The sequence below is a fragment of the Siphateles boraxobius genome, unplaced genomic scaffold (genome assembly GCF_051911475.1).
Source record: "Siphateles boraxobius isolate OS27281-9 unplaced genomic scaffold, OSU_SipBor_1 25, whole genome shotgun sequence".
NCBI lineage: Eukaryota > Metazoa > Chordata > Actinopteri > Cypriniformes > Leuciscidae > Siphateles > Siphateles boraxobius.
The window spans coordinates 31,507,900-31,529,757 of NW_027508866.1; the positions used below are offsets into that span (position 1 = coordinate 31,507,900).

Consider the following 21,858-nt stretch of genomic DNA (forward strand, 5'->3'; position numbering starts at 1 on the left):
GACTGAAAAATGTACCACAACTTGTATTAGAACAAGAAAAAGAAAACAACATTAGATATTTAAACAGAATTATCACCACAGAAAAAAACTTTGCTTTTATAAGGCGGTCCCTCATGAAAGTTCATTTTACTGACACATTCTTAATGCATGACTTAAAACATATCCCGGAATAACTGTTTATATGAAAGCAAAACTGCATTTTGTTTTTAAACCAAATCATTTGGGCTTTCAGTGCGTGTCCCAGTTCAGTTTTAACAACCTTCCCCAACGCTGCTGCTCCATGTCCATCTTGTATTTAACGTCCATGTAAATCTATCGTGCAGATTCAACGCGTTCCTAACCTTCGCTTTACTGCTCGAAATGTAAGATATTTCAACTTCCCACTCGTTTATCACACTTAACTCCATTTGTGTGTTTTATTAATAGTCACACAAAAGCATTTCTTTAGCGTAACTATTAAGAATAATAAATCGAAAGTGCGTGCCGAATGTGCCGGAAGGTTGAGATAGTGGTGTATTGTGGGAGAGACAGAAACCCCAGACTAGAGGCACACAATATGTGTTGGCTCGCAAAAAGGAGGCAGTATCTTTAAAATCATGTAATGTGATCGGCGAAAGGTTCAAGATCTAGCCGTTTTATATAAAACTACTCGATCGGGCACAATATGTCCAGACCAGGAGAAAGAAATAAGCTAAATGAAGATCACGGTAGAAGACAGAGTTCAAGTAAGCTTTCTCTTTTTTTCTTCCTCTGTAATGTCTGTTTCGGGCACAGCTTCAAACCCCCCGTTTTCTGCAACGTACTGTTTGTGTGCAAATATCAATCTTTGCGCTGTCAGTATTATGAAGCGTACTTTCTGTTTTTTATTTTGCCATCTCTTCGTTAGGTTTGGCGAACGGAATGGAGAACAGCCATCCTATCTGCAATTCGGGAGAGAAGCGAAATCATTGGAGAAGTTACAAGTTGATTATTGACCCAGCGCTGAAAAGGGGATCGCACAAACTATATCGCTACGATGGACTGCACTTCAGCATGCCGGTGAGCGGAACGAGTCGTTACAACGGCCAGAACCGGATACATCGACCCGTGTATTGTCGCGCCGAATGGATATATAATATCACTGGCGTTGTAAACACCTGACACAACACATCAAAGAGTTTCACCGCTGCCAAACTTTCATTACTGACCACTCTTTTTACAAACTTAACAACTGAAACCAGCTCTCGTTGTGCTGCATTAGTTCTGTTGACAGCGACATGCCCAGTTTGAGCGGACGGTGTAAAGTACACTTCCTTGCGTAAAGTGTTTATAAATGTGTGTGTTTTTGTTTGCAGAACCACGGAATGTCACCCGTGGAGAACGTCCGAGACCCGAGAATGGTTCGTCTGTGGACTAAGTACAAGGAGGCTGATCTCCCGGTGCCTAAATTTAAGGTAGTTCAGTCACACCCCCTGACACATGTGTGAATTTGTCTTGAGTGTTTTTAAGTAACCAACTACAAGACTGTTGAGGTTCACAGGACGTTTTATACACCGAATGCATTTTTGAATTAAAAAACAACTGATTTAACGGTCAGTTTTCAACGACATAAGAGGCACGCGCTTCCTTTTAATCCGTTTAGGACAATCGTTCTATGTTTAACAACTTCAAACAAACGTTCGATTTCCAAAAATCGTTTTGTTTCCTCAGATCGATGATTGTTACATCGGTCGCGTGCCCCCGAAGGAGGTCACGTTCGCCAAACTCAACGACAACGTCAAAGAGGGATTCCTCACTGACATGTGCAAGAAGTTCGGCGATATTGAGGGGGTGGAGATTTTGTACAACCCGAAGAACAAAAAGCATCTCGGAATAGCTAAAGTTGTGTTCGGAACCGTCAAGGCAGCGAAAGATGCTGTCCAGAACCTGCACAACACTTCTGTCATGGGCAACATCATCCACGTGGAGCTGGACCCTAAAGGTAAAGCTAAATTAAATGTGAAAATATTGAACTGGAGATGAATAACTTTATTTATATCTGACAAAGTTACACTAAAATGCTGCGTGTGTTGGTACTTTTGAATAGATTGTTTGTAGCATCACATCACGTGCCAAAATTTACGTTGGTTGCTTGGTAACCACTAAACGGTATGTCAGATGCAGTCGGGATTTACTGATGTGTTTGCTTTTACATTTTACGTGAAAACCATGCATTTGAACTATTTACTAAATATTTAGCTGTAGTTAGAAGCAAAATGACAATTGTTTTACCACAGCACAATATGAGAACAGACGCTGAAGTATTTAGATGTAAAAAATTGATATGTTTTAGAAGATATTGGAGCTGGTTAACCACGACTTAAACAATAGTTGTCCAACTGAAAATATTTTTAATGTTAAACCCTTCGTTCAGACTCATTACTGGAAGCCAAGCACACGGGATCGTCATTAACCTTGTAAAAAGGAGATCCTAATGGCAGGATGACAGCTGTAGTGGGTTCTCCGTTCTCTTAAAGAGACAGTACCGTTTCATCTGTGATCATCAGTCACATGAATACAAAGTGCAGTTAGTTCATACATTATACTGTAATTTTCTTTATGATATGTACATATATACAAAATATTGTTTACATACATATACATAATTTATATGTAAGTGATAAGCCTATTTTTAATATTTTAAAAACAACATTTTATATAAAATTTAATTTTTTTTAATAACTATTTTCAAGTGAGATTACTTGTCAATAGTATTTGGCAATAGCACTTTTCTTGTGAAAGTGACAATTTATAATAATGCTCTTGCACAACATAACCTTTCTTTCTTTCTTTCTTTTTCTTTCTTTCTAATGAAAAAAATGTGTGTATTTCTTTTAGATGTACACTGTGTGTCAGTGATAATGTTCACCACAGCGATGTGTGTTCTCATCCATCATTTTAGGTGAAAATCGCCAAAGGTACTTCCAGCGTCTGATCAATGGAAGTTATACTCCACTCACTCTTCCAGTTGGTGGTGAAGAAGCCTGTGAAGTTTCTCCACACAGCTTGTCTGAAGCCCTGCTGGTAAAAAGCAAACACTATGCCATTACATGTGACATTAATTATAGAAGATATTGGAACACTTAAGATTTAACTTCAAAACAAAGTTAAATACAGTGTTTAAGTTTTTTTCGGCATGAACAGAGCTGTAATAAATGTGCTGTCCTGAAGTGTCCAAATAGCTTTGGCTAGCCAGATTACTTTTACCGAATTGTTTTGTTCAAACGGTTCAAAATCAATTAACTGATTCAATTTACTACAAAGTTAGACAGTGTATTTTTTTAACATATTATATATGACCATATATTATGTATATTATATAACCTTATTAATCCTCCATAGACCAATTGAATGATTAAAAATTTAAAACCATTTAATATGCAATGTAGATTTTCTCTTCAGTTAGAAGAGAGGGAAGCTTGACATACAAAATGTTTACTGTAGTTTATTTTTCTATATATATTTTTTTTTCATTATTTAATAGCTAATGTAATAATGTATATTAATAATAATACAGTTTTTGCAGTATAGTTTTGAGGTTTTTTTTATATAATCCCTTGTCTTATTACAAGAATAATTTTTTTTCTAAAAGTAAAAAAAGAAATTGAATACAAATGGTGGTCTGTTTTACACCAGCACACTGTATAACATGCTGTGAGTCCCTCTCCAGCAGAATGTCTTTATCTCTAATCCAGTTTATCAGTTCAGCAGGTGGTTAAATGGACACCAACTGAAATGTTTCTTAAAACTGCTCCCAGCAGAGAGCTACTCACTATTATTGCACTTTGAACGGTTCCCCCTCAGTTCTGGCCATTATCTCACAGTGAGAACAGAGATTGCCATTACCTAATGTTTATACAATGTATTTGATTTGCATGTTAATTGTTAATGCCATTAGAACTGGCCCTTGCTTTTGTTTGCACTGTGAAATTCAGAAACAAACATGTTTAAGTTGGTCTTATCGCACTTTTGTGTCCGCAGGCATGCGAGCCCTCGCGAAGAATCCCTGAAGGCAGTTCTTCTGCAGTTGCGGGCACAGCCACGCCAGGTGGCACCAACACGCCCATGTCCCTGGATACGGCCTACTCCAGCCTAAGGCAGGATACGCCACAGTCCCAGGGTACCCCGCACACCCCACGCCCGTCAGGCACCCCGTTCTCTCAGGACTCCAGCTACTCCAGCAGGCAGGGCACGCCGGCGTTTCAACCGAACCGTGCGGAATCCTCAGGAGGCTACAAGGCGAGGAGACATGAAACCAAATTCCAGGATGCCTACAACCGCAGACCCGAAAGACACTACGTCCACGGCACAGGAGGGGCGCACCGTGGCAACGCAGAGCAACCACCTGGTTTTAAGCAACATCAGCCGCCCGAGCCTCCGTCGCCTGTTTTTGCGCACACGCCGCCGCCACCAGCCAGTGCGAATTTCAAAACTGCTTACTCTCCTTATCAGCCATCAATGCCCCCAGTCTACCCTCACACAGAGCCCTCTTTCCACCAGCCTGTTCAGCGGGAAATGGATTATAGGAGGCCGCCTCAAGCCCCACCTCCCCCGAGCCCCGACTTCATGCCCGTCAGAGACAGGCCTGCGACGCCACCAATCCCCGAGCCTCCCCCTGCGCCAGAAACCCAACCAGCTACACCTCCTCCCTCCACGCCAGAGCCCTGCCCGTCGCTGGGCACCCCCACCCAAGAATCCAAACGCAACAGCCTGGACTCCCGCATAGAAATGCTCCTTAAGCCCTTCCTGAACGAGCGTGGAGACTCGGACGCTGAGGTGCGCATGGACGGAAGCCCGATCTCCTCATCGTCCTCGCAGCTCTCCCCCATCCTGCCCCAACGGCTCTCGCGGCCTTCAAGCACCGGCCTGGAGGACATCAGCCCTACCCCGCTTCCTGATTCCGATGATGACGAACCCATCCTTGGTACTGCTGCCCTGATGACGAACTCTAGGGCCATGTCGCCCTGCAACATGCTCAGTAAAAGCAGTGCAGGAGAACCACGGACGCCCATAGACAAAATGGACACGGTAAGACCTGAGATGCACGATATATACAATACAGATTGTTTCAAAGCAGCTTCACAAATAAACCAAGAAAATAACCGTATTAATGTTGCAAAGTACTTCAGTTATGAAATTTCAGCGATACAACAGCTATTAAAAGACAATAGTTTCTTTATTAAACTTAGTTTAGTTCAGTGTTAGTTCATTGTTGCAAAGTTCATTAGTCATGAACAAAATCCAGTTAAACTAAAAAGCAGCTCTACAGAAGATCATAGTTTTATTATTTAGCTTAAGTCAGTTCAAACTGTAACAAAGTAGCAATGCTTCTAACCTAACTACATTCTTTTGGTAGTTTTGCAGTTTTTTCCAACAAGTAGCAACAAAATGTTTTTTAGCACTTTGTGTTGCACTTAGCTTTACAGCTGCATTAACAGGCTTTATCGAATGCACTCCCCTGAAATGCACCCATTTTCAAGTAAGGTTGTTTTATTGAATTAGTTTGCTCAGACAGGTTAAAAAACTGATTCATAAGTCGCAATAGATCAGTTAGTTGTTTTCTAAACTGATTCAATAATGTTTTATTGGACATATTTGTAGTAAAATATTAAGTTAAATGCTGCTGTTTAGTGCTGTTTTTGACTTTTGTGCCAGATTGCAAAATAAATAATGTAATCTCTTATATTTCCTATATAGTATGTGCATATACTGTGATATTTGGGTGATTTAATACCTAAATGGGTTCAGTGTCTTTAGCTACTGTTGGCTAGTGGTTTGTAGTGTAGCTAACTACTCAAAGGCTTTTGATGCATTGATAAATATGATATTATGAATTGCTGTGCGGAGGGTTTCAGGACCCAGGAGAAATGTAGGAGGCAACCTCACTCGTCTTCCTTTAAAGAGGCTCTCTACTTTCCCTTTTGTTTCACATTTTAGTAAAAGACGAAATTGTGCAATCTGGCTTCAAAAAGTTTTTGTATCCTCTTTTTCTTTTCTTTTTGTTTTAAAATCTCAAAGGCGTAGCATGTTTTTTTTTTTTTTTTATTAATTTATTTTAGATTCCAGTGTTGTGCTGCTTATTTAAACCCATAGTTCTAGGCAAGAGACTTCTTGGCATCACTGTTTGCTTGAGATTTTGCAACTCAACTGTTAACTGAAAAATAGAACATTTTGCCTGGCACAGTTTAAGTCCTACATGTTAATCTGTACCAAATAATCTTAGCATTGCATTCCAATAAAAAAAATGAGAATCTTGGCGGTCTGCAGTAAGGACATAAATGTTCAGCTCTGTCTTGTAAATTAACTTGTTTGCATTACAGCCCCCAGCTCTGTATGGCGAAGCCATGAAATATGACCCTACAGTGGATGTCGCTTATGTGCAACACACTTTCACTTCCTCTCACACGTAGTACAAAACGAGAAACAATGCTCAGCCGTTAGCTCACTTTTGTGCTTTACTTCCTGCTTAAAAGCTGGACCATCAGGATAGTGCTGTTCTTATTACATCTCCAAAACCATTGCTCAACAAGAGCTATTTCATATCTGAAAGTGTTTGAATTCCTAGATTCAAACTACCTGTAATCATGTGTTTCAGGAGAATATTTCTTGTCACAGTGTTTTAATTGTTAACTGCAACTATTTAAAAAATCGCTTTCGGTAATTGAAATAAAGCTGCAACTAACTGGAATAAATAAGTTGAAGTTGCAGAACCAAAGTAGCTCAAAATATAATAAAATTTTATTTAAAGCTTATTCAAGATGTTATTAAATATTGTTAATAAAAATATTAACTCACCCTCAAGTTTTTCCAAACCTGTATGAATTTCTTTGTTCTGTTCAACACGAAGATATTTTGAAGAATTCTAAATTTTGAATTCATACAGGTTTGATACAACTTGAGTAAATTTTCATTTTTGGGTGAACTATCCCTTTCATTTTTTAATACACACAATATTATGCTCACAAATAGAGAGAGAACTTTATTGGACTTTTATGTCCAGATCAAGTTAAATAAGGAAGAAAGGAAGAATTCAGGATTTTTTCATAGTTGAACAATAGTTGTCAAACCAAATGCAATATAGACCATAGATTGTTTATCTCCCTGTTTGCTTTGTGTGCGACTAGTTTGTGCACTAACTCAACAGATGTTTGTGTTTTATTAAACAGGGCCATCAGTCATCGGGTGAAGACATGGAGATTTCTGATGATGAGATGCCAGGCACACCGATTACTAGTGGGGACTGTGCCAAAAACATTGTGGTCAACTCTGCGGTATCTCCAATGCAGACAATTCCCATGCCCCCGCCAGGGTTCCCCCCACTGCCCCCTCCACAGGCTGGCTTCCCCCTGCCGCTGCCTCCTCTTCCACCCCATTCAACCGTTTCACACCTGGCTGGCCCACCTGGCGTGGCCCCCCATCCGATGCTACACCCGTTGGCCCATTACCCCCATGGCATGATGCCCATTATGCAGGTGGACCTGATGAGCTCCTTACCACAGTGGGGCAGCGTTCACATGTCTTTTCAGATGCAGACTCAGATGCTAAGTCGCATGGCGCAGAGCCAGCGGCAGTACCCTTACCCTCACTACATCAGCGAAGCTGCTGCAAGTGCTGGCGCTGCTGCTGCTGCTGCTGCCGCCATGCAATTTGGAGGCCCATATCCACCTCTGTCTATGGTTGGTGCCCCTGCAGGCGCTGTGGGGCATGGGCAACCCTGGCCCCTACCCAATATGCCCAAGTTCAACCCTGCTGTTCCCCCTCCAGGCTATGAGGCCCAAAAGGAAGACCCACACAAAGCCACTGTGGATGGAGTGCTTATGGTTATTGTCAAAGAGCTGAAGGCCATCATGAAAAGAGATCTCAACCGTAAGATGGTGGAGGTGGTGGCCTTCAGGGCGTTTGATGAATGGTGGGACAAACAGGAGCGATCGGCTAAGGTAAGCACCATTCCACAGGTCTGTTTTAAATGTAACATGATATACTTTGCGGGAAATGTAAATACTTTGTAAATGAATCATAACAAATGCAGCAAATTTGTTTTTTAAGCTATTGAAGTCATGCAAGGTACAAAATCACTGTCAAGTTGATAAGTAACTTTCATATGTATTGTTTCCTTTTATTTTCAGTGTTGGGGAAGAAGTCATTTAAAGTGTTAGATTGTTGAATGTTTAGCCCTAAATGTTTTGTACTGATATTGCAGAACGAAATGTGACAATTAGATTAGCATTAGATTAGCATCCAATAAGAATGCTGTCCAAAAAAAATAATATTTAGGGTTTCATTTGAACTCGTAAATACCGGGTTATTGCTTTTCGTTTATTTTGAAAAGTTAAAAAAATGTCATCTTTTGGGCTGATAGTAGTAGACAAACTTGGGCAACTGTTAAAAAATATCTTGCTCTAAATAATATGATAGCTGTCTGATTACAGATCTGAATGTTTCAAACAATTAGTCAAAAGGAAAAACCACTGCTTGTTAAGTTTTCAAATGATGGAACTGCTTAACCTGAGGACATGTCATTATACTTATACAATAATTATACATAACAGTATACTAACATCATTTTATCTGACGTCTGCACCTGCAGGCTACACTTACACCGGTGAAGACAGGTGAGGGCAAAGAAGAGGAGAAAGAACGGGCCAAACCCAAAGAGACCATATCCTCTAGCTTACTGGAAAACTGGAACAAGGTTGAGGGTCTGGGGTTTGAGGGAATGGGTCTCAGTATTGGCCTGCGCGGTGCCATCCGGTTACCATCCTTCAAGGTACCAAACTACCATCCTTTATTTTTGTTAGTGTGCCGTTGTACTTTTAAGTTGCTCATTATCAATTGCTACTCATTTTTTTGCAGGTTAAGAGGAAACAGCCCCCTGAGCCGACATCCACCATTGACAACAAGAGGGTGCGACCATCCACACCTGTCGATGATGAGCTGGAAGATGAAGGTGTGTGCTTGGAATATCTAGTTAATCTAGCAAATTACTTATCTTGAAATGCTTTAAATGGTACCATGCCATTTCTATAAACTAACTCCGTAAGGTCGGTTCTCAGAGCCAGAAAGAACAGATCTTCGCATGGACGGATCCAGAACGGATGGCAGTGGTTCTTCTGCCAAGCGAAGGCCTACCAGGCCTCTGGAGCTGGACAGTGAAGGTGAGGAGGAGGAGGAAACCTCCGGTAAAGAGGAGTCATCGCTTTCAGACCATGAAGAGGAGCCAGTAGAAGATGCCTCTGAGAGGTTACCCTCTGGCAAGGTGAGCACCAATCCGCAGTACTTCGAAATTTGGAAGTAATAGTACTATTTGAACAGTTGATAATCGAGAATTTGACCAAGGTAATTGGCGTCTGTGATTGCTTTCAGTTATAAACCTGTATTAATTGGGTGTAGTTATCAGGCTGCATATACAAAACTTATATTTGAGACTAACATTACAAAAAAACCTTGCCTACATAGGATATGGAGGATGAGGAAGATGTCGAAAAGAAGAGCGAATCAGACTCCAGCGAGAGTGAATTATCTGACTCATCAGATGAAGGTAATGACTATTAATGGCGAGAGTCTGATTAATATTCTGCCCTTGTAGACACTGTAATGGGTCTGAGGTAATGACCGTCACCATTTTTCCTCCCTTAAGCTTCTAGCTCATCGTCCTCCAAATCTGATTCCGATTCCTCTGGGAGTGAGAGCTCGTCCGACTACGAATCGAGCTCGGAGGAGGAAGAGGAAGAAGAGGAGGAAGAAGAGCGGTTATTGGGAATAGAGGATGAAGATGACGACGCACAAACCTCATCGTCATCTTCATCTTCCTCATCATCGACCTCTAATGAAGAGGATGTTGATGTAAAATCCCCCAGTACCCCCATAGGACCACCACCAGAAGAAGAACTAAGCGAGTTGAACAGACTGGAGGTTTTAGACAAGACAGAGCTCGATCACAAACATAGTACGGTGAGCTCAATCAAGCCTGGAATTAATGCCGTGCGGCCCCCATCACCCAAAGGATTGCCAGGTCAGACTCTTGACTGTTTTTTAGCTTCATGTTCCTATAGCAGTTGAGTATTGTGTGTTGATGAGGTCATATCATGATTGGTTGTCTCTTTCAGTTGATGAACCCGACATCGATTTGGAGGTCAATATTCCAGTGCCCAAAGCTAAAGCCAACCTGGATGATGTCGGTAGCTTGCGCCCGCCCACCCCAACAGGTTCGTTTGCAGATTGTGATCAGGACAACAGACCTACGATCCCTGCAGAAGACGTCCCCAGAACCCCTGGCCGTGATGGCCCAGTTCCCCTAGAGTCAGAGGCCGCAATCCCTCGGTCTCTTCCTACACCTTCCATGCATCTTCCACTTCCCCCCAATCATGCACTTGAACCACGATCCCTTCTGCCGCCCCGTGAATCTTTGCCGGATATGCTTGTCCGTGGGCGGTTGCCTACGGAAGAGGACATCCCACGCACACCAGGGAGAGACCTCATGGACAGACCCCGGGGTTTGGGCAAGTCTCAGAGCACTGATACGGTTCCTGTCACACCAGGTAGTGACGCTCCACTAACAGGTAACAGCTTGAGCTCGCCACATATTCCCGGCAGCCCTTTCTCTTACCCTGCTCAATCCCCTGTCCTCAGTGCTGGTATCCCTCGGACTCCGGGTAGAGACCTTACTTTCACCCCAGCTTTCCCTGACTCTGCTACTTTATCTGCAGGCCTTCCCATTCACAGGAAGGCCTCATCTGAGAGCTTGGAGGAGAAGTCTCTATTTAAAGAGCCTCAACTCAGTGCCTCTCCCCAGGCCAGCCTACCTAACAATGCAGCTTCTTCCCCATTCCCTGGTCCTCCCCTTCCTGCTGCTTCACTTCAGGAGCCTCCCCTAGGCTCCTCTCCCACTTCTGCAGAGACTTCCTCTCCTGCTGCTCCAAAAGATCTACCTGTTCCAATGATAGATGTTCCTGTGCCCTTAGATGCTACTCCAACCAAGAGAAAACCAGGACGCCCCAAGTCTAAAAAGCTGTCTGCTGAAGGCCCTCTAGACTCTGAAGAGCCTCCAGCTCCAATGGTGGCCTATTTACCTCCAGACCTACCAGTAAATGACATGTACCCAGACTGCCCTTCAGAGACTTTCAAAGGTGAAGATGGTGATCCCACAGCCTTGGAGGAAGAGGAAAACCAAGCCCTGACAGTCATACCTCAGGTGGAAGACAGGATGTTTTATGATGAGGAACCTGTTCAGAAGACACGGCGACAGAGACGGGGCTGGCAGGAGTTGTTGTTGTCCATGCATTCCTCTGTGACATCACCGCGCCACCCAAGCTTCTTACCCCGCTCAGAATTTGAGGAGATGACCATCTTGTATGACATCTGGAATGATGGCATTGACGAGGAGGACATGCAATACCTTAAGACAACTTACGACAAGATGCTTGAGCAGGACAATGGCAACGACTGGCTCAACGACACCCTCTGGGTCCATCATCCTCATATCCTTTACTGCTTCAGTCTTAAGGTGTGGTCACATAGTGAAATTTAGCAGACTAAAAAGGTCCGCTGTCTATTATCAATAGTGTAGCAATGTATGAATCACAGCTCACACAGAAGTCTCTTTCAAACCAAGCACCTTTCTGTTGTTCAATGCAGTGAATTTGCATGATCAACTTGAACCCATTGTAACTAGTCCATTTTTAATGTTTTGTTTGAATGTTATGTTATGTGGAGACCTATCTGTTCCTGTAAAGAAAGTATTTCCTTGACTCCTCTGAACCTACCAACATGGGCAGTGCAGCGGTGGTGAAGAAGAAGCGGAAAGAGGATGGTATACGAGACCATGTCACCGGCTGCGCCCGCAGCGAGGGCTACTACAAAATCGACAAGAAAGACAAAATGAAGTACCTGAACAGCTCACGCCTGCAGTCCGAAGAGTCTGATGTGGACACTCAGGTGAGCGGCAGTGATAAAATACTGAAGCTTACTCCCAATCAATCAATACTTCATTAAGCTGGTTTGCTGAAGGCACTGACATGATTGTTTTTGTGTGTGCGATTTCAGGGGAAGAGTATTCCAGCACAGCCCCTAACATCCACTAGAGCAGGTTCAGAACGGCGGTCTGAACAGCGCCGTCTGCTGTCGTCCTTCAGCTGTGACAGTGACCTCCTCAAATTCAACCAGCTTAAGGTAGGACAAGTGAAAACCAGCTATTTATATCTTTCAAAATGTCACCAATCAAAATATTAGCCAAGGCAACATTTAATGACGCACAACTTTTCCACAGTTCCGTAAAAAGAAGATCCGGTTCTGTAGAAGTCACATTCATGACTGGGGATTGTTCGCCATGGAACCTATTGCTGCGGATGAGATGGTTATCGAATATGTTGGCCAGAATATCCGACAGGTAAGTGTAAAACCAACCAAACTTTTAGCATCACTGCTTTTTGTGTGTTCTGTTCATAACCGTCTCTTCCCCATTTGCAGGTTATTGCAGACATGCGAGAGAAGCGCTATGAGGATGAAGGCATCGGCAGTAGCTACATGTTCCGTGTGGATCACGATACCATTATAGACGCAACCAAATGTGGCAACTTCGCCCGCTTCATCAATCATAGTTGCAATGTGAGTTTTGTACTTGTAATTTTTTTCTCAAACAAGGGGTAATTTTGTAGGTAAAAACATAATTGACCGTGTCCTCCTTTGTGTCTCCCAGCCAAACTGTTATGCCAAGGTCATCACTGTGGAATCGCAGAAAAAGATAGTCATCTACTCCCGGCAGCCAATAAATGTTAACGAAGAGATCACTTACGACTACAAGTTCCCTATTGAGGACGAGAAGATCCCGTGCCTCTGTGGCGCAGAGAACTGCAGAGGAACCTTAAACTAACCCCAGCAGATAGGTGAGAACTTTCTTAAAAACATGCACTGCCTACAACAAGCCCAGACCCCCCGTCTTCTGGAGCTACAGAGGAAATAGTGGGTGAAATCCAACACATCCACTGGATATATCGTGCAGCTAAGTATCTGGGACTTCTTTTTTGTACTTTTTCACGATTGTTTACGAATTACAGGTGCTCTTTCAAGCATAAAAAATGAATTTTCTACCACTCTTTCATCGACTTCTATTGAAATGGACATATTTTTCCCCCAAATGTTTGGCACCAAGTTTGTTGTCTGCCCATTTGGCACAGTTCGTCTTTGCTGTGGAGCTCCTGCTCCTCGTCAGTCCCTTTTTCCTCTGCGGTTTGGTTTGGAGAGACCTCCCCATCCCTTGAACTCTGACCCCGAACACTTTAAGCTGCTCATATCTGTCCCACACGCACAAAATTCTTCTGACAGTTTTTTTTTTTTTAGCATGTCCTTGTCCTCCAAGCCCAACAAGATTCATTCAGTATGAACTTTAGTGTATTGTCAGACTTCACTGTAACAGCCCAGAAGACTTAGCATTGAGCATGACACTAACCAATGTCAGGGGTATTGGGACAATTGTCTTCAATTTGCAGAACATTCAACAAAAGCACACCTGTGCCGGCCACAAAACAAATCAGTAGAAAAAGGGCCACGGCTCAGGCAAATTTACACAAAGTGAAACGCTCCTACAATATTTCAGCCAGTGCTGCATATGGCACCTACAGACTGGATCTGGATCCGATTGGACAAATCAAACAATACACTACACCTTATTTTTTACAACCATAGATCTGTAATCTGCTCATTTGAGTGTGTCTGCTGCCCCCTATCTTCTGTAAGGTGTAAGGGCAGAAAGCTGCTCACTTTCAAGCTGTATAGCTTAGTATTAACTGCATTTGACATGTCAGCTCACTAATTTAGCAGATAAACATGCAAAGATCCAATTGGTTTCATGCATATTCAGGCACTGGTGCTGAATTTTCTATTATGGAGTGAATCTCGCCAATATAATGCTGCTATTCTGCAAATGTATATCCTTACTTTTCTCCACCAGTTCACTTTAAGATGGAAAAAATCCACCTACACTGGTTTCAAGGTCAGTTAGCATGGGTTTTCGTAGTATTAGGAGTTCTCCGTGAGTGCGGTAACAGCCGTACAGCACTGATGCTTTTCAACAAGATTGCCCAGACACCAATTCATCTAATCTAAGTAGTTGCACTGTTGTTTAGGATGGCACACCCTGGAGTATTAGGTCCGTCACCCTAAAAAATGTCTGCAGTGGACACAGAAAATCAAGTACGAAGTCGAATACAGTGCCAAATGTGTACTTTAGAGTGTCTCGGCTCCAATGGCAAACCATTTTCCACTTGTCTCCTGTTGTGTATGTGTGTTTGCACAGATGACCTAAGCTCACTGGTACTACGGGCGGCCCTTTTGAGTTCCTTCTGCATTTTGCTCAGTATTTAACCATCAAAATGTTTAAACGGCTATTACAGCTTCATTCAGCCAAATGTCCCTTTGAAAGCAGAAGACTCTGATCTGCAAGGCAGCATGGAGACTGTTTATCTTTGTGATTTGGTTATTTTAATAAATGCACTAGAGGCTTCCAACCCCCCATCAAGCCAAATGGCACTCACAAGACCAAGCTTTGAAAAGCGCCCTTCACGTTAGATCACTCACAGGGTAAGGTCTCCCAGCTTTTTTGTTAGTTTTCTTTTTAAATATGTTTATATTGTACAGGATATGATGGTTTGTATAAAGGAATGGGGCTTTTTTTATCTCGATGGGGAGTGATGCATCGTTCTGCTTTTATGAGCAACAAATGGAGTATTTAAAATGACTATTTTTCAGGGATCATTATTAAAAAAAGGGGTTGAATAGCTAATTTAAAGAAAATGATGCATCTTGTACATAACACAGATTTGTACTTCCTTTTGAAAGATTGTTTCTTGTAGAAACGTCTTTTTTTCTGCCCATTTTCCTTTGGATTCTTATGTGTAAATACTTTAACTGTGAATATATAAATATAAATATATATATATTTTTGTTCCTGAGGATTTGCTACAGTGTCACGGCTCGGAAAGGTCTATTTGACAGTGATTGCGGAGAGCTGGTGCCCGTATTTTCAGCTTGTGTCAAGCTTTAATTTTTATTTTTGGTTGTAAATTCTATGAAAATCTGTTTGCAGTGTGGGGGGAAAGCATTATCATTCAGATATGATGGCAAGGGGCATTGGTGAAATTGGCCTTTATCCCCTGTCTATTTATTATACCACAAATGTATGGAAAAAAGATCATGGAAAAAATAAAGGATTTTTTTTTCAGCTGCCTTGTCTTGTAATTAATCCTTTAACGATGTGTCACTTTATTATAATGTTGGATGTTTTCTCATTGTTGGTTCATGTGTAGAGAGTTAGCAGGAACAGCATGGTTTCAAATCTGAGTTTAATTAGAATTAACTTCACATGTTTGTGTCAGTATAGGAGGTCTCCGCACACTCTGGTCTCACCATCTGCCCTTCATATTGCCTGGCATCATAGCTCTATTCATAGGTTTACCCTTTATAAAAACCATATAGTCAGCTAGTGTTTTTATATTGTGTTTAGTTTCTACCCCAACGATAAAATTTTTATAGTATAACCCACATACAAATTACAGTGTTAATCTTAGAATATTTTGTTGTTTTTTACGTACTGCTAAATATGGGAATGTTTTTAGAAAAAACATGGAAAAGCTGTGTAGTTTACATTACAAAAAAAAAACATGGATGTGCAGAAAAGTATCATTTTTCAATAACGTTCAAGTCATAGTTAAACATTACATGATTCTTAGTATACTGATAATTAGGTTCTAATGATATAACAATTTCTAGTGTTAGTACCATTTTCAAGTGCAATTATTTATAGGCTATAATCGTTGATGAGGTCCACTTCACAACCTTAGACTGAAATAGTGAGTACTGTCAGTGAACACCAGGGAGTGACCTCACTGGGCAGATTAGCAAGCCTACAGTAACCTCGAACGGGACAGAAACAAGGGCTTTTTGTGTGAGTGAGCAGTGCCCCCAGTGTCAGTAACAGGACGAGAAGGGTATGACCACTACAACAACAACACTCTTGTGAGCCAGTAAAATAGACAAAACACACTAACACTGTCATTTTTATTTCAACACTTTATTATTTGCAAAAGAACACTAGAGCTCTGCTATTTTATACATCAAATAGTTTGCCTCCTGAGGTAAGTTTGTATTTTTCACAGAATGATAAAATCAATGATAACAATCATTCAAGTTTGGTGAAAACGTTTATGAGTCCACAAGCTCCACTTATAGCTAGTGAATGTGAAGCCTATGCAGTGAACTGGAACTTTATCTTTCTACTGAAAGGTATTATTTGAAATCCTGCCAAGTGCCCTTTGTGTATGACTTGGGAAATTCTCCCAAGGAAAAGGCTTTGGGTGATCAAGTTCAGTAAGAAGCGAGGGGAAATACGTAGCCTACATGGTGATACTGACCAAAGATAACCAGGATAACTCATCCTATAGCAGTTTGCTTGGAAAACTCAATGGGGCTGTTGTAGATGTGTGATCAAACTACAATATGTTTCTAAATAATTCACACAATCGTACTTGACAAATTACAGTGAATAGAATCACATTTAAGGCCTGTTCATAAGGACGATAATAAATGTAACCTTTAATAATCGTTTTAAGTCTGTGAGAATAGGGAATTCCACACCACAGCTGTAACCAGTCTTGGGGGAAACAATATTGTAGTCTAGAACTACAATAACCAACATGTTCACACAGCGCGCACAAAACGCCTCCGCACTCTCGATTTCTCTCAACATGGGGACAGGAGTGCTTTCAGTCAGTAAATGGGAATTGTGTTATTTGCAAAAATAACCCATGTTTTGTTGTAAATTTAAAAGTAATGTGTAACTTTACTTTACTTGAAAAAAGTAATCTGAATAACTCACGTTATTTGTAATGCATTACTCCCAACACTGGCTATAACCATGGCAACAAGGAAACTATATTATTGGGATCACTTTCAGAACGATTTTTTCCAGCTGATAAACAACAAAAAGATTGACAGCCAATCAGAATCCATCAAAATTTAAATAGCTTGGGCAGTTGTTTTTGCCACATTATTGTATGTAATGAATAGTCCTATAAGCAAAATGCTAAATATTAAAAAATTAAAAGGAGTAAAAGAACATTTGAAATATTAAAAATGGCAAGAGAGGACACTCCATTGGAGAGCAGCTTGGCGTCTTTGGAAGCGTACACGGACCGACCATAGGTTGGGTGGATGTGTCTGTAGTTGTCATGCAGGAGAACTTGATCAACAGCTTCTTCCGCCGTGGAATATATCCCATTTACAAACTGCTCAAACTGACAAAAGAAAGAAAATGTTAGAAATCTCTTGAACTTTGTATGCAATTGCATACTGGGTAATGCAAGGTTTCACATACAGGGTTCACAAGTTGATGAAAAGTGATTAATTAAAGCAGCAGTCCGTAGTTTTTCCTCTCCTCTGTCGCCATCTCTGTTCGAAATCTGCAATTGCAGTTATTTGCGGAATTAGCAACTTTACCTGGGTTGTGCCTCGGCACGGCACAGCGCGGATGAATCCAATGTTTTGAGGAGAATGTGCGGCTGTCAGTCACCGCGCCGGTGTGGATACTGTCATTCGAAATCACAGATTCTATTTTTTGGAAGTATCAGTATGACCAACATACAAGTAACAACCACTTATGTTCGGACCAACTAAGGGGGGGGAAAGCATTGCAGTAAATCGCGCTGATTAAATCTAACCATCGCTTATCATATCACGTCAAACCGTGCAAATTATACTTTGTTCTCAAATTGTTAATGTTAACAACACCAGCATTGCGTGACTACATTTAATGCCCTTTCGATAAATCTCCACCTCCAACATCCTCACACACAACATAGCCTACTAGCCGAGACTCCTCCTTTATTTGTACAGATGTGACGTAATGACACAAAGACATGCTCGAATTTCCCGTGGAAATCCACCAGTACCACAGGAATTAAAAACATTATTACAAGCTTAAAGTTTTGAACATAGCTAAGGTTATGTAGGTAACTGACTGGTTATGTACTTGCTCAAAAATTTATTTTGGGTCATTTTTAACCCAAAAAGGTTACGGACTGCAGCTTTAAATCATTAATATAAATGCAACATTGATGTATTATTCATTTAGCTTAGCTATGAAAATGTTGACAGTTTAAATAATTAAGTTTAACTTTTAAGAGATAGTTCACCCAAAAATTAAAATTCTGTCATTAATTACTCACCCTCATGTCGTTCCAAACCAGTAAGACCTTCGTTCATATTCGGAACAAAAACGAAGATATTTTTGATAGAATCATAGAATTTTCTGACCCCACAATAGACTGCAACGTTATTACCACTTTCAAGGCCCAGAAAGATAATAAAGACATTGTTAAAATAGTCCATGTGACAACAGTGGTTCAACCTTAATGTTATGGAGCAATGAGAATACTTTTTGTGCACAAACCCCCCCAAAAAACAACAACTTTATTCAACAATTTCTTCTCTTTTGTTCTGTGTCAGTGTCTGACTCTATTCACGTGAGCACCATGACACATGTGTGATGCTGACGCAGGAGTCGGACAGTACTGAGCCGGCGTTCTGACGTAGAACCAGGAAGCACTGCACTGTTTACAATGTGAACAGCAACAGAGACGTAACAGAAAATTTGGACTAAACCGATCCATATCATATGGATTAATTTTACAATCTCTTTATGAAATTTTTGAAGCGTCAAAGTGTCAGTTTTGTAGCTGTCAATGGAGGGACAGAAAGATCTTAGATTTTATCAAAAAGATCTTCATTTGTGTTCCGTAGATGAACAAAAGTCTTACGGGTTTGGTACGAGTAATTGATGACAGAATTTGCATTTTTGGGTGAACTATTCCTTTAACTTGTTAAGCAAAATTCTGTTTTTCTGTTCTATGTTATAACACGGCGAGACTGAAAATGCAAGCATTGCATTATGAAGTGTAAAAAATCTAAAGCATTTTTCTTTACATATTTGCGTAGATTATATTTCGGACTTTAGTAATGTCTTACCTGAGCCCATGAGATATGGACAGGCACTTCATACACGGTCCACAACACCACCTGTGAACAGGGCGGCGTCGTGAGACTGCCATGATAACGGTAATACTGCGTTAGGTTGTTCTGAGGTAACAGATTTACCAAAGGAAATGGTCTTATCGATTTTGTTTGTCCTAGAAAGAAAATGAAAATAATTAGTTTTAACTTCTGCAAGTAGCCTACTCAAATATATATATATATATATATATATATATATATATATATATATATATATATATATATATATATATATATATATATATATATACATATATATATATATATATTATACTTTGAAAAAGTTTATAGTCTCAACTAACCTTTGTAGGCAACAAAAGGAAGTGCACTTGAGATGGACTGGAAGTTTTCATTATGCAAATATGTCACCTTCGTATATTAAAGATAAAACACAAACCAGTGGTGATAATGTTTATTATGCAGTGATTAAATGTTACTTCAGATAATACTACATCTTACATCAACAAAGATGCCAAGCACGGCAAGTCCAGTTGGGTCTTCAAGTGCAGAAGTCAAGTTCGGATGTGTGGATTTGATGTTAACTATGTGCATCTGTGCACAAACCATACGGACAAACATTACAAAAAACGTAAAGTGAACATAATTGCTTGGTTTTCAAATAAAGACAACGGAAGGCCCAAACCTCCATAGGAAACCTCAGGTGGTCCAGAGTGTGTTCTGATCCGTTTGAAGAGACACTTCCCCAATGGAAATGTAGCTGGATTGTGCGATAAGTCCCAGGAAGCCCCCCGCCACTCACCTGCATACCGTTACCCACCTCCAGCACAACTACACACAAAGACACATTTCAGACTGAAACCAGCTGAGCTACAACTTTCATTCACAGGGAACCCTCCAATAATACATAGCTACACATTGAAGATTCCAAAACAGTTCAACAGTTTGGCAAGGTTTGACAGGTGGCAACAGTTCTTCTGACCCTAAATAATGGAGTGTGTATTTCTTAAACAACCATGTATGAGACACATCATGGCCATATTCCAGGATGACAATGTCAAGATTCATCAGGTTCAAATTGTGAAAGAATGGTTGTGAGAAGCGTGAAGTATAACATTCACACATGAATCGTCTCCTCTGAGTCCAGTCCTTAAACTTTTATTGAAAGTCTTTTGGATGCTGGAGGAGACTTTACAGAGTGCTGGACTCTTGCATTGTCAATGCAAAATCTTGACCAAAAATTGATGCACCTCTTAATGGAAGTTCATGTTATGATGTTATTTCAAAAGGCGCATCAATTTTTGATCAAGAATACTTCAGCTGAAAGAGTGGACGGGCACTAAGGCACTCTATAGAATCACTTACCAGAGTGACCCTGGTTTGTCAGCCACCATTGGCCTTTTTGAGTCAAATTAAAACCCTCCAGGTGCAGCGAGTCCAAAGAATCGTTCTTCATCAGCTGACGGTCCAGGTTGATCGGAGAGTGATGGCTATCCAGAAGAGGATGGCAAGAGGGGTAGTTGTCTCCCCATGCATATGGATCTACCAAGAATTATTAAATCTTGTTTCATGTCATGACAATATTAGTATTAGTACTTTTTGTCCTTCTTAAAACACATACAGCTAAAAAAAACTCACCACAGTGCTCTTCATCATAACAGAAGTCTGAGGGGAAAACAGTTAAAATCTTTATCAAAGTTTATCAAATCACTTTTATTTCAGTCAAAAGCATTCAACTAAATCCCTTAAAAGTAAAATAGCAATATAGCAACATAGGAAATGTTTAGCCAACAGCACCAGAAAGCATCACTCACCGTCATCACTGTGTGCCAATAAAACCACAGACAACATCAGCATTAGAAGTAACATCATGCGCTTAAAATGAATAAATATGTTCCCACCAGTCTTGCACCCCAAAAAAAGAAAAGGCACAGAAAACGGGGGTTTAAATAGTGATCTTCTTGGATGGAGGTAGGATGTCAGGGTTTTTTTCTGACCGTGCTCATTTGAGCGTGTCGCTGCCACTGCGCTCGTCCACAGTCTCAAACAAATAACACTTGTTGAACGAGGAACCAAAGAAGTGAACACTGGCCATATGCATTGAACAAAGCTGTGAAGTTTTAAATAATGCAAATAGAATTTTTTTACAAGGTTTTAATGTGGTCCCAAAAAGTATTTGAACATTTTAACTCACACACATCTTTTTTAAGAAACCAAATTTTTATACAGCAAGGACACATTAAATTGATCAAAAGAGACAGTAAAGGCATGTAATGTTACAAAAGAAAAACTATTTCAAATAAATGCTGTTTCCAAGAATCCTGGAATAATTTTTGGGTTTCCACAAAAATATTAAGCAGCACAACTGTTTGAAATATCACAATGACAATTGATACTGAAGACTGGAGTAATGGCTGCTAAAAAATTCAGCTTAGGTAGGCCTATAAAATTTCAGTTATAACTTAAAATATAATAGCCTATATTATAATATAATATACAAAACATTTTAATATATATTCTAAGATGTATTCAGTTACAACTTAAAATGTAATAGAATTACTTAATTTAGCAAATTGATATTTTTTATCGAATGTAATGACATTTAGACATCTTAAAGAGTCTAAATACTTTTGGGGGCCACTGTATATACAACAATATAGTTCTTATGAGACATCACAGTAAATCCTTTATTTGGGAATGTCACAACTATGTCACTGATGTCTAATCTCTGGAGGAGGAGAATTCCCAGGAAGCTTTTGGACCAGCTTTTACATCAGGGAACAGAGCATTTCCTTACATTTGGGATCCCCCCGTTGGCTCACA

The 21,858-nt window shown here is 40.6% G+C and overlaps 2 protein-coding genes across 2 annotated transcripts; one reads left to right on the forward strand and one right to left on the reverse strand.

Moving 5' to 3' along the window:
• The first annotated feature begins 525 nt into the window (after positions 1 to 525).
• On the forward strand, positions 526 to 13,024 carry setd1ba (SET domain containing 1B, histone lysine methyltransferase a). Its single transcript, XM_077243503.1, has 18 exons — positions 526 to 725; positions 887 to 1,038; positions 1,335 to 1,433; positions 1,690 to 1,960; positions 2,921 to 3,042; positions 4,000 to 5,046; positions 7,185 to 7,955; positions 8,606 to 8,785; positions 8,872 to 8,965; positions 9,072 to 9,274; positions 9,475 to 9,556; positions 9,656 to 10,030; positions 10,125 to 11,495; positions 11,777 to 11,952; positions 12,061 to 12,186; positions 12,284 to 12,403; positions 12,484 to 12,621; positions 12,713 to 13,024. The coding sequence occupies exons 1-18, from the start codon at positions 665 to 667 to the stop codon at positions 12,884 to 12,886; spliced, it is 5,562 nt and encodes a 1,853-aa protein (XP_077099618.1). The 5' UTR covers positions 526 to 664; the 3' UTR covers positions 12,887 to 13,024.
• A 3,041-nt stretch (positions 13,025 to 16,065) lies between these two features.
• Positions 16,066 to 21,117, reverse strand: car15 (carbonic anhydrase 15). Its single transcript, XM_077243510.1, has 8 exons — positions 20,850 to 21,117; positions 20,674 to 20,700; positions 20,401 to 20,577; positions 19,721 to 19,866; positions 19,537 to 19,629; positions 19,380 to 19,446; positions 19,033 to 19,193; positions 16,066 to 17,303 (listed from the first exon to the last, which is right to left on the reverse strand). The coding sequence occupies exons 1-8, from the start codon at positions 20,905 to 20,907 to the stop codon at positions 17,100 to 17,102; spliced, it is 933 nt and encodes a 310-aa protein (XP_077099625.1). The 5' UTR covers positions 20,908 to 21,117; the 3' UTR covers positions 16,066 to 17,099.
• Positions 21,118 to 21,858: the final 741 nt, after the last annotated feature.

Coding starts and splice junctions, on each gene's coding strand:
- setd1ba (XM_077243503.1), top strand. CDS start 665: ATGTCCAGACCAGGAGAAAGAAATAAGCTAAATGAAGATCACGGTAGA. Junction 726..886: donor CGGTAGAAGACAGAGTTCAA/GTAAGCTTTCTC, acceptor TCTCTTCGTTAG/GTTTGGCGAACGGAATGGAG. Junction 7,956..8,605: donor AACAGGAGCGATCGGCTAAG/GTAAGCACCATT, acceptor CTGCACCTGCAG/GCTACACTTACACCGGTGAA.
- car15 (XM_077243510.1), bottom strand. CDS start 20,907: ATGATGTTACTTCTAATGCTGATGTTGTCTGTGGTTTTATTGGCACAC. Junction 19,630..19,720: donor ACCTGAGGTTTCCTATGGAG/GTTTGGGCCTTC, acceptor GTTTGTGCACAG/ATGCACATAGTTAACATCAA. Junction 19,447..19,536: donor TGCTTGGCATCTTTGTTGAT/GTAAGATGTAGT, acceptor TAATATACGAAG/GTGACATATTTGCATAATGA.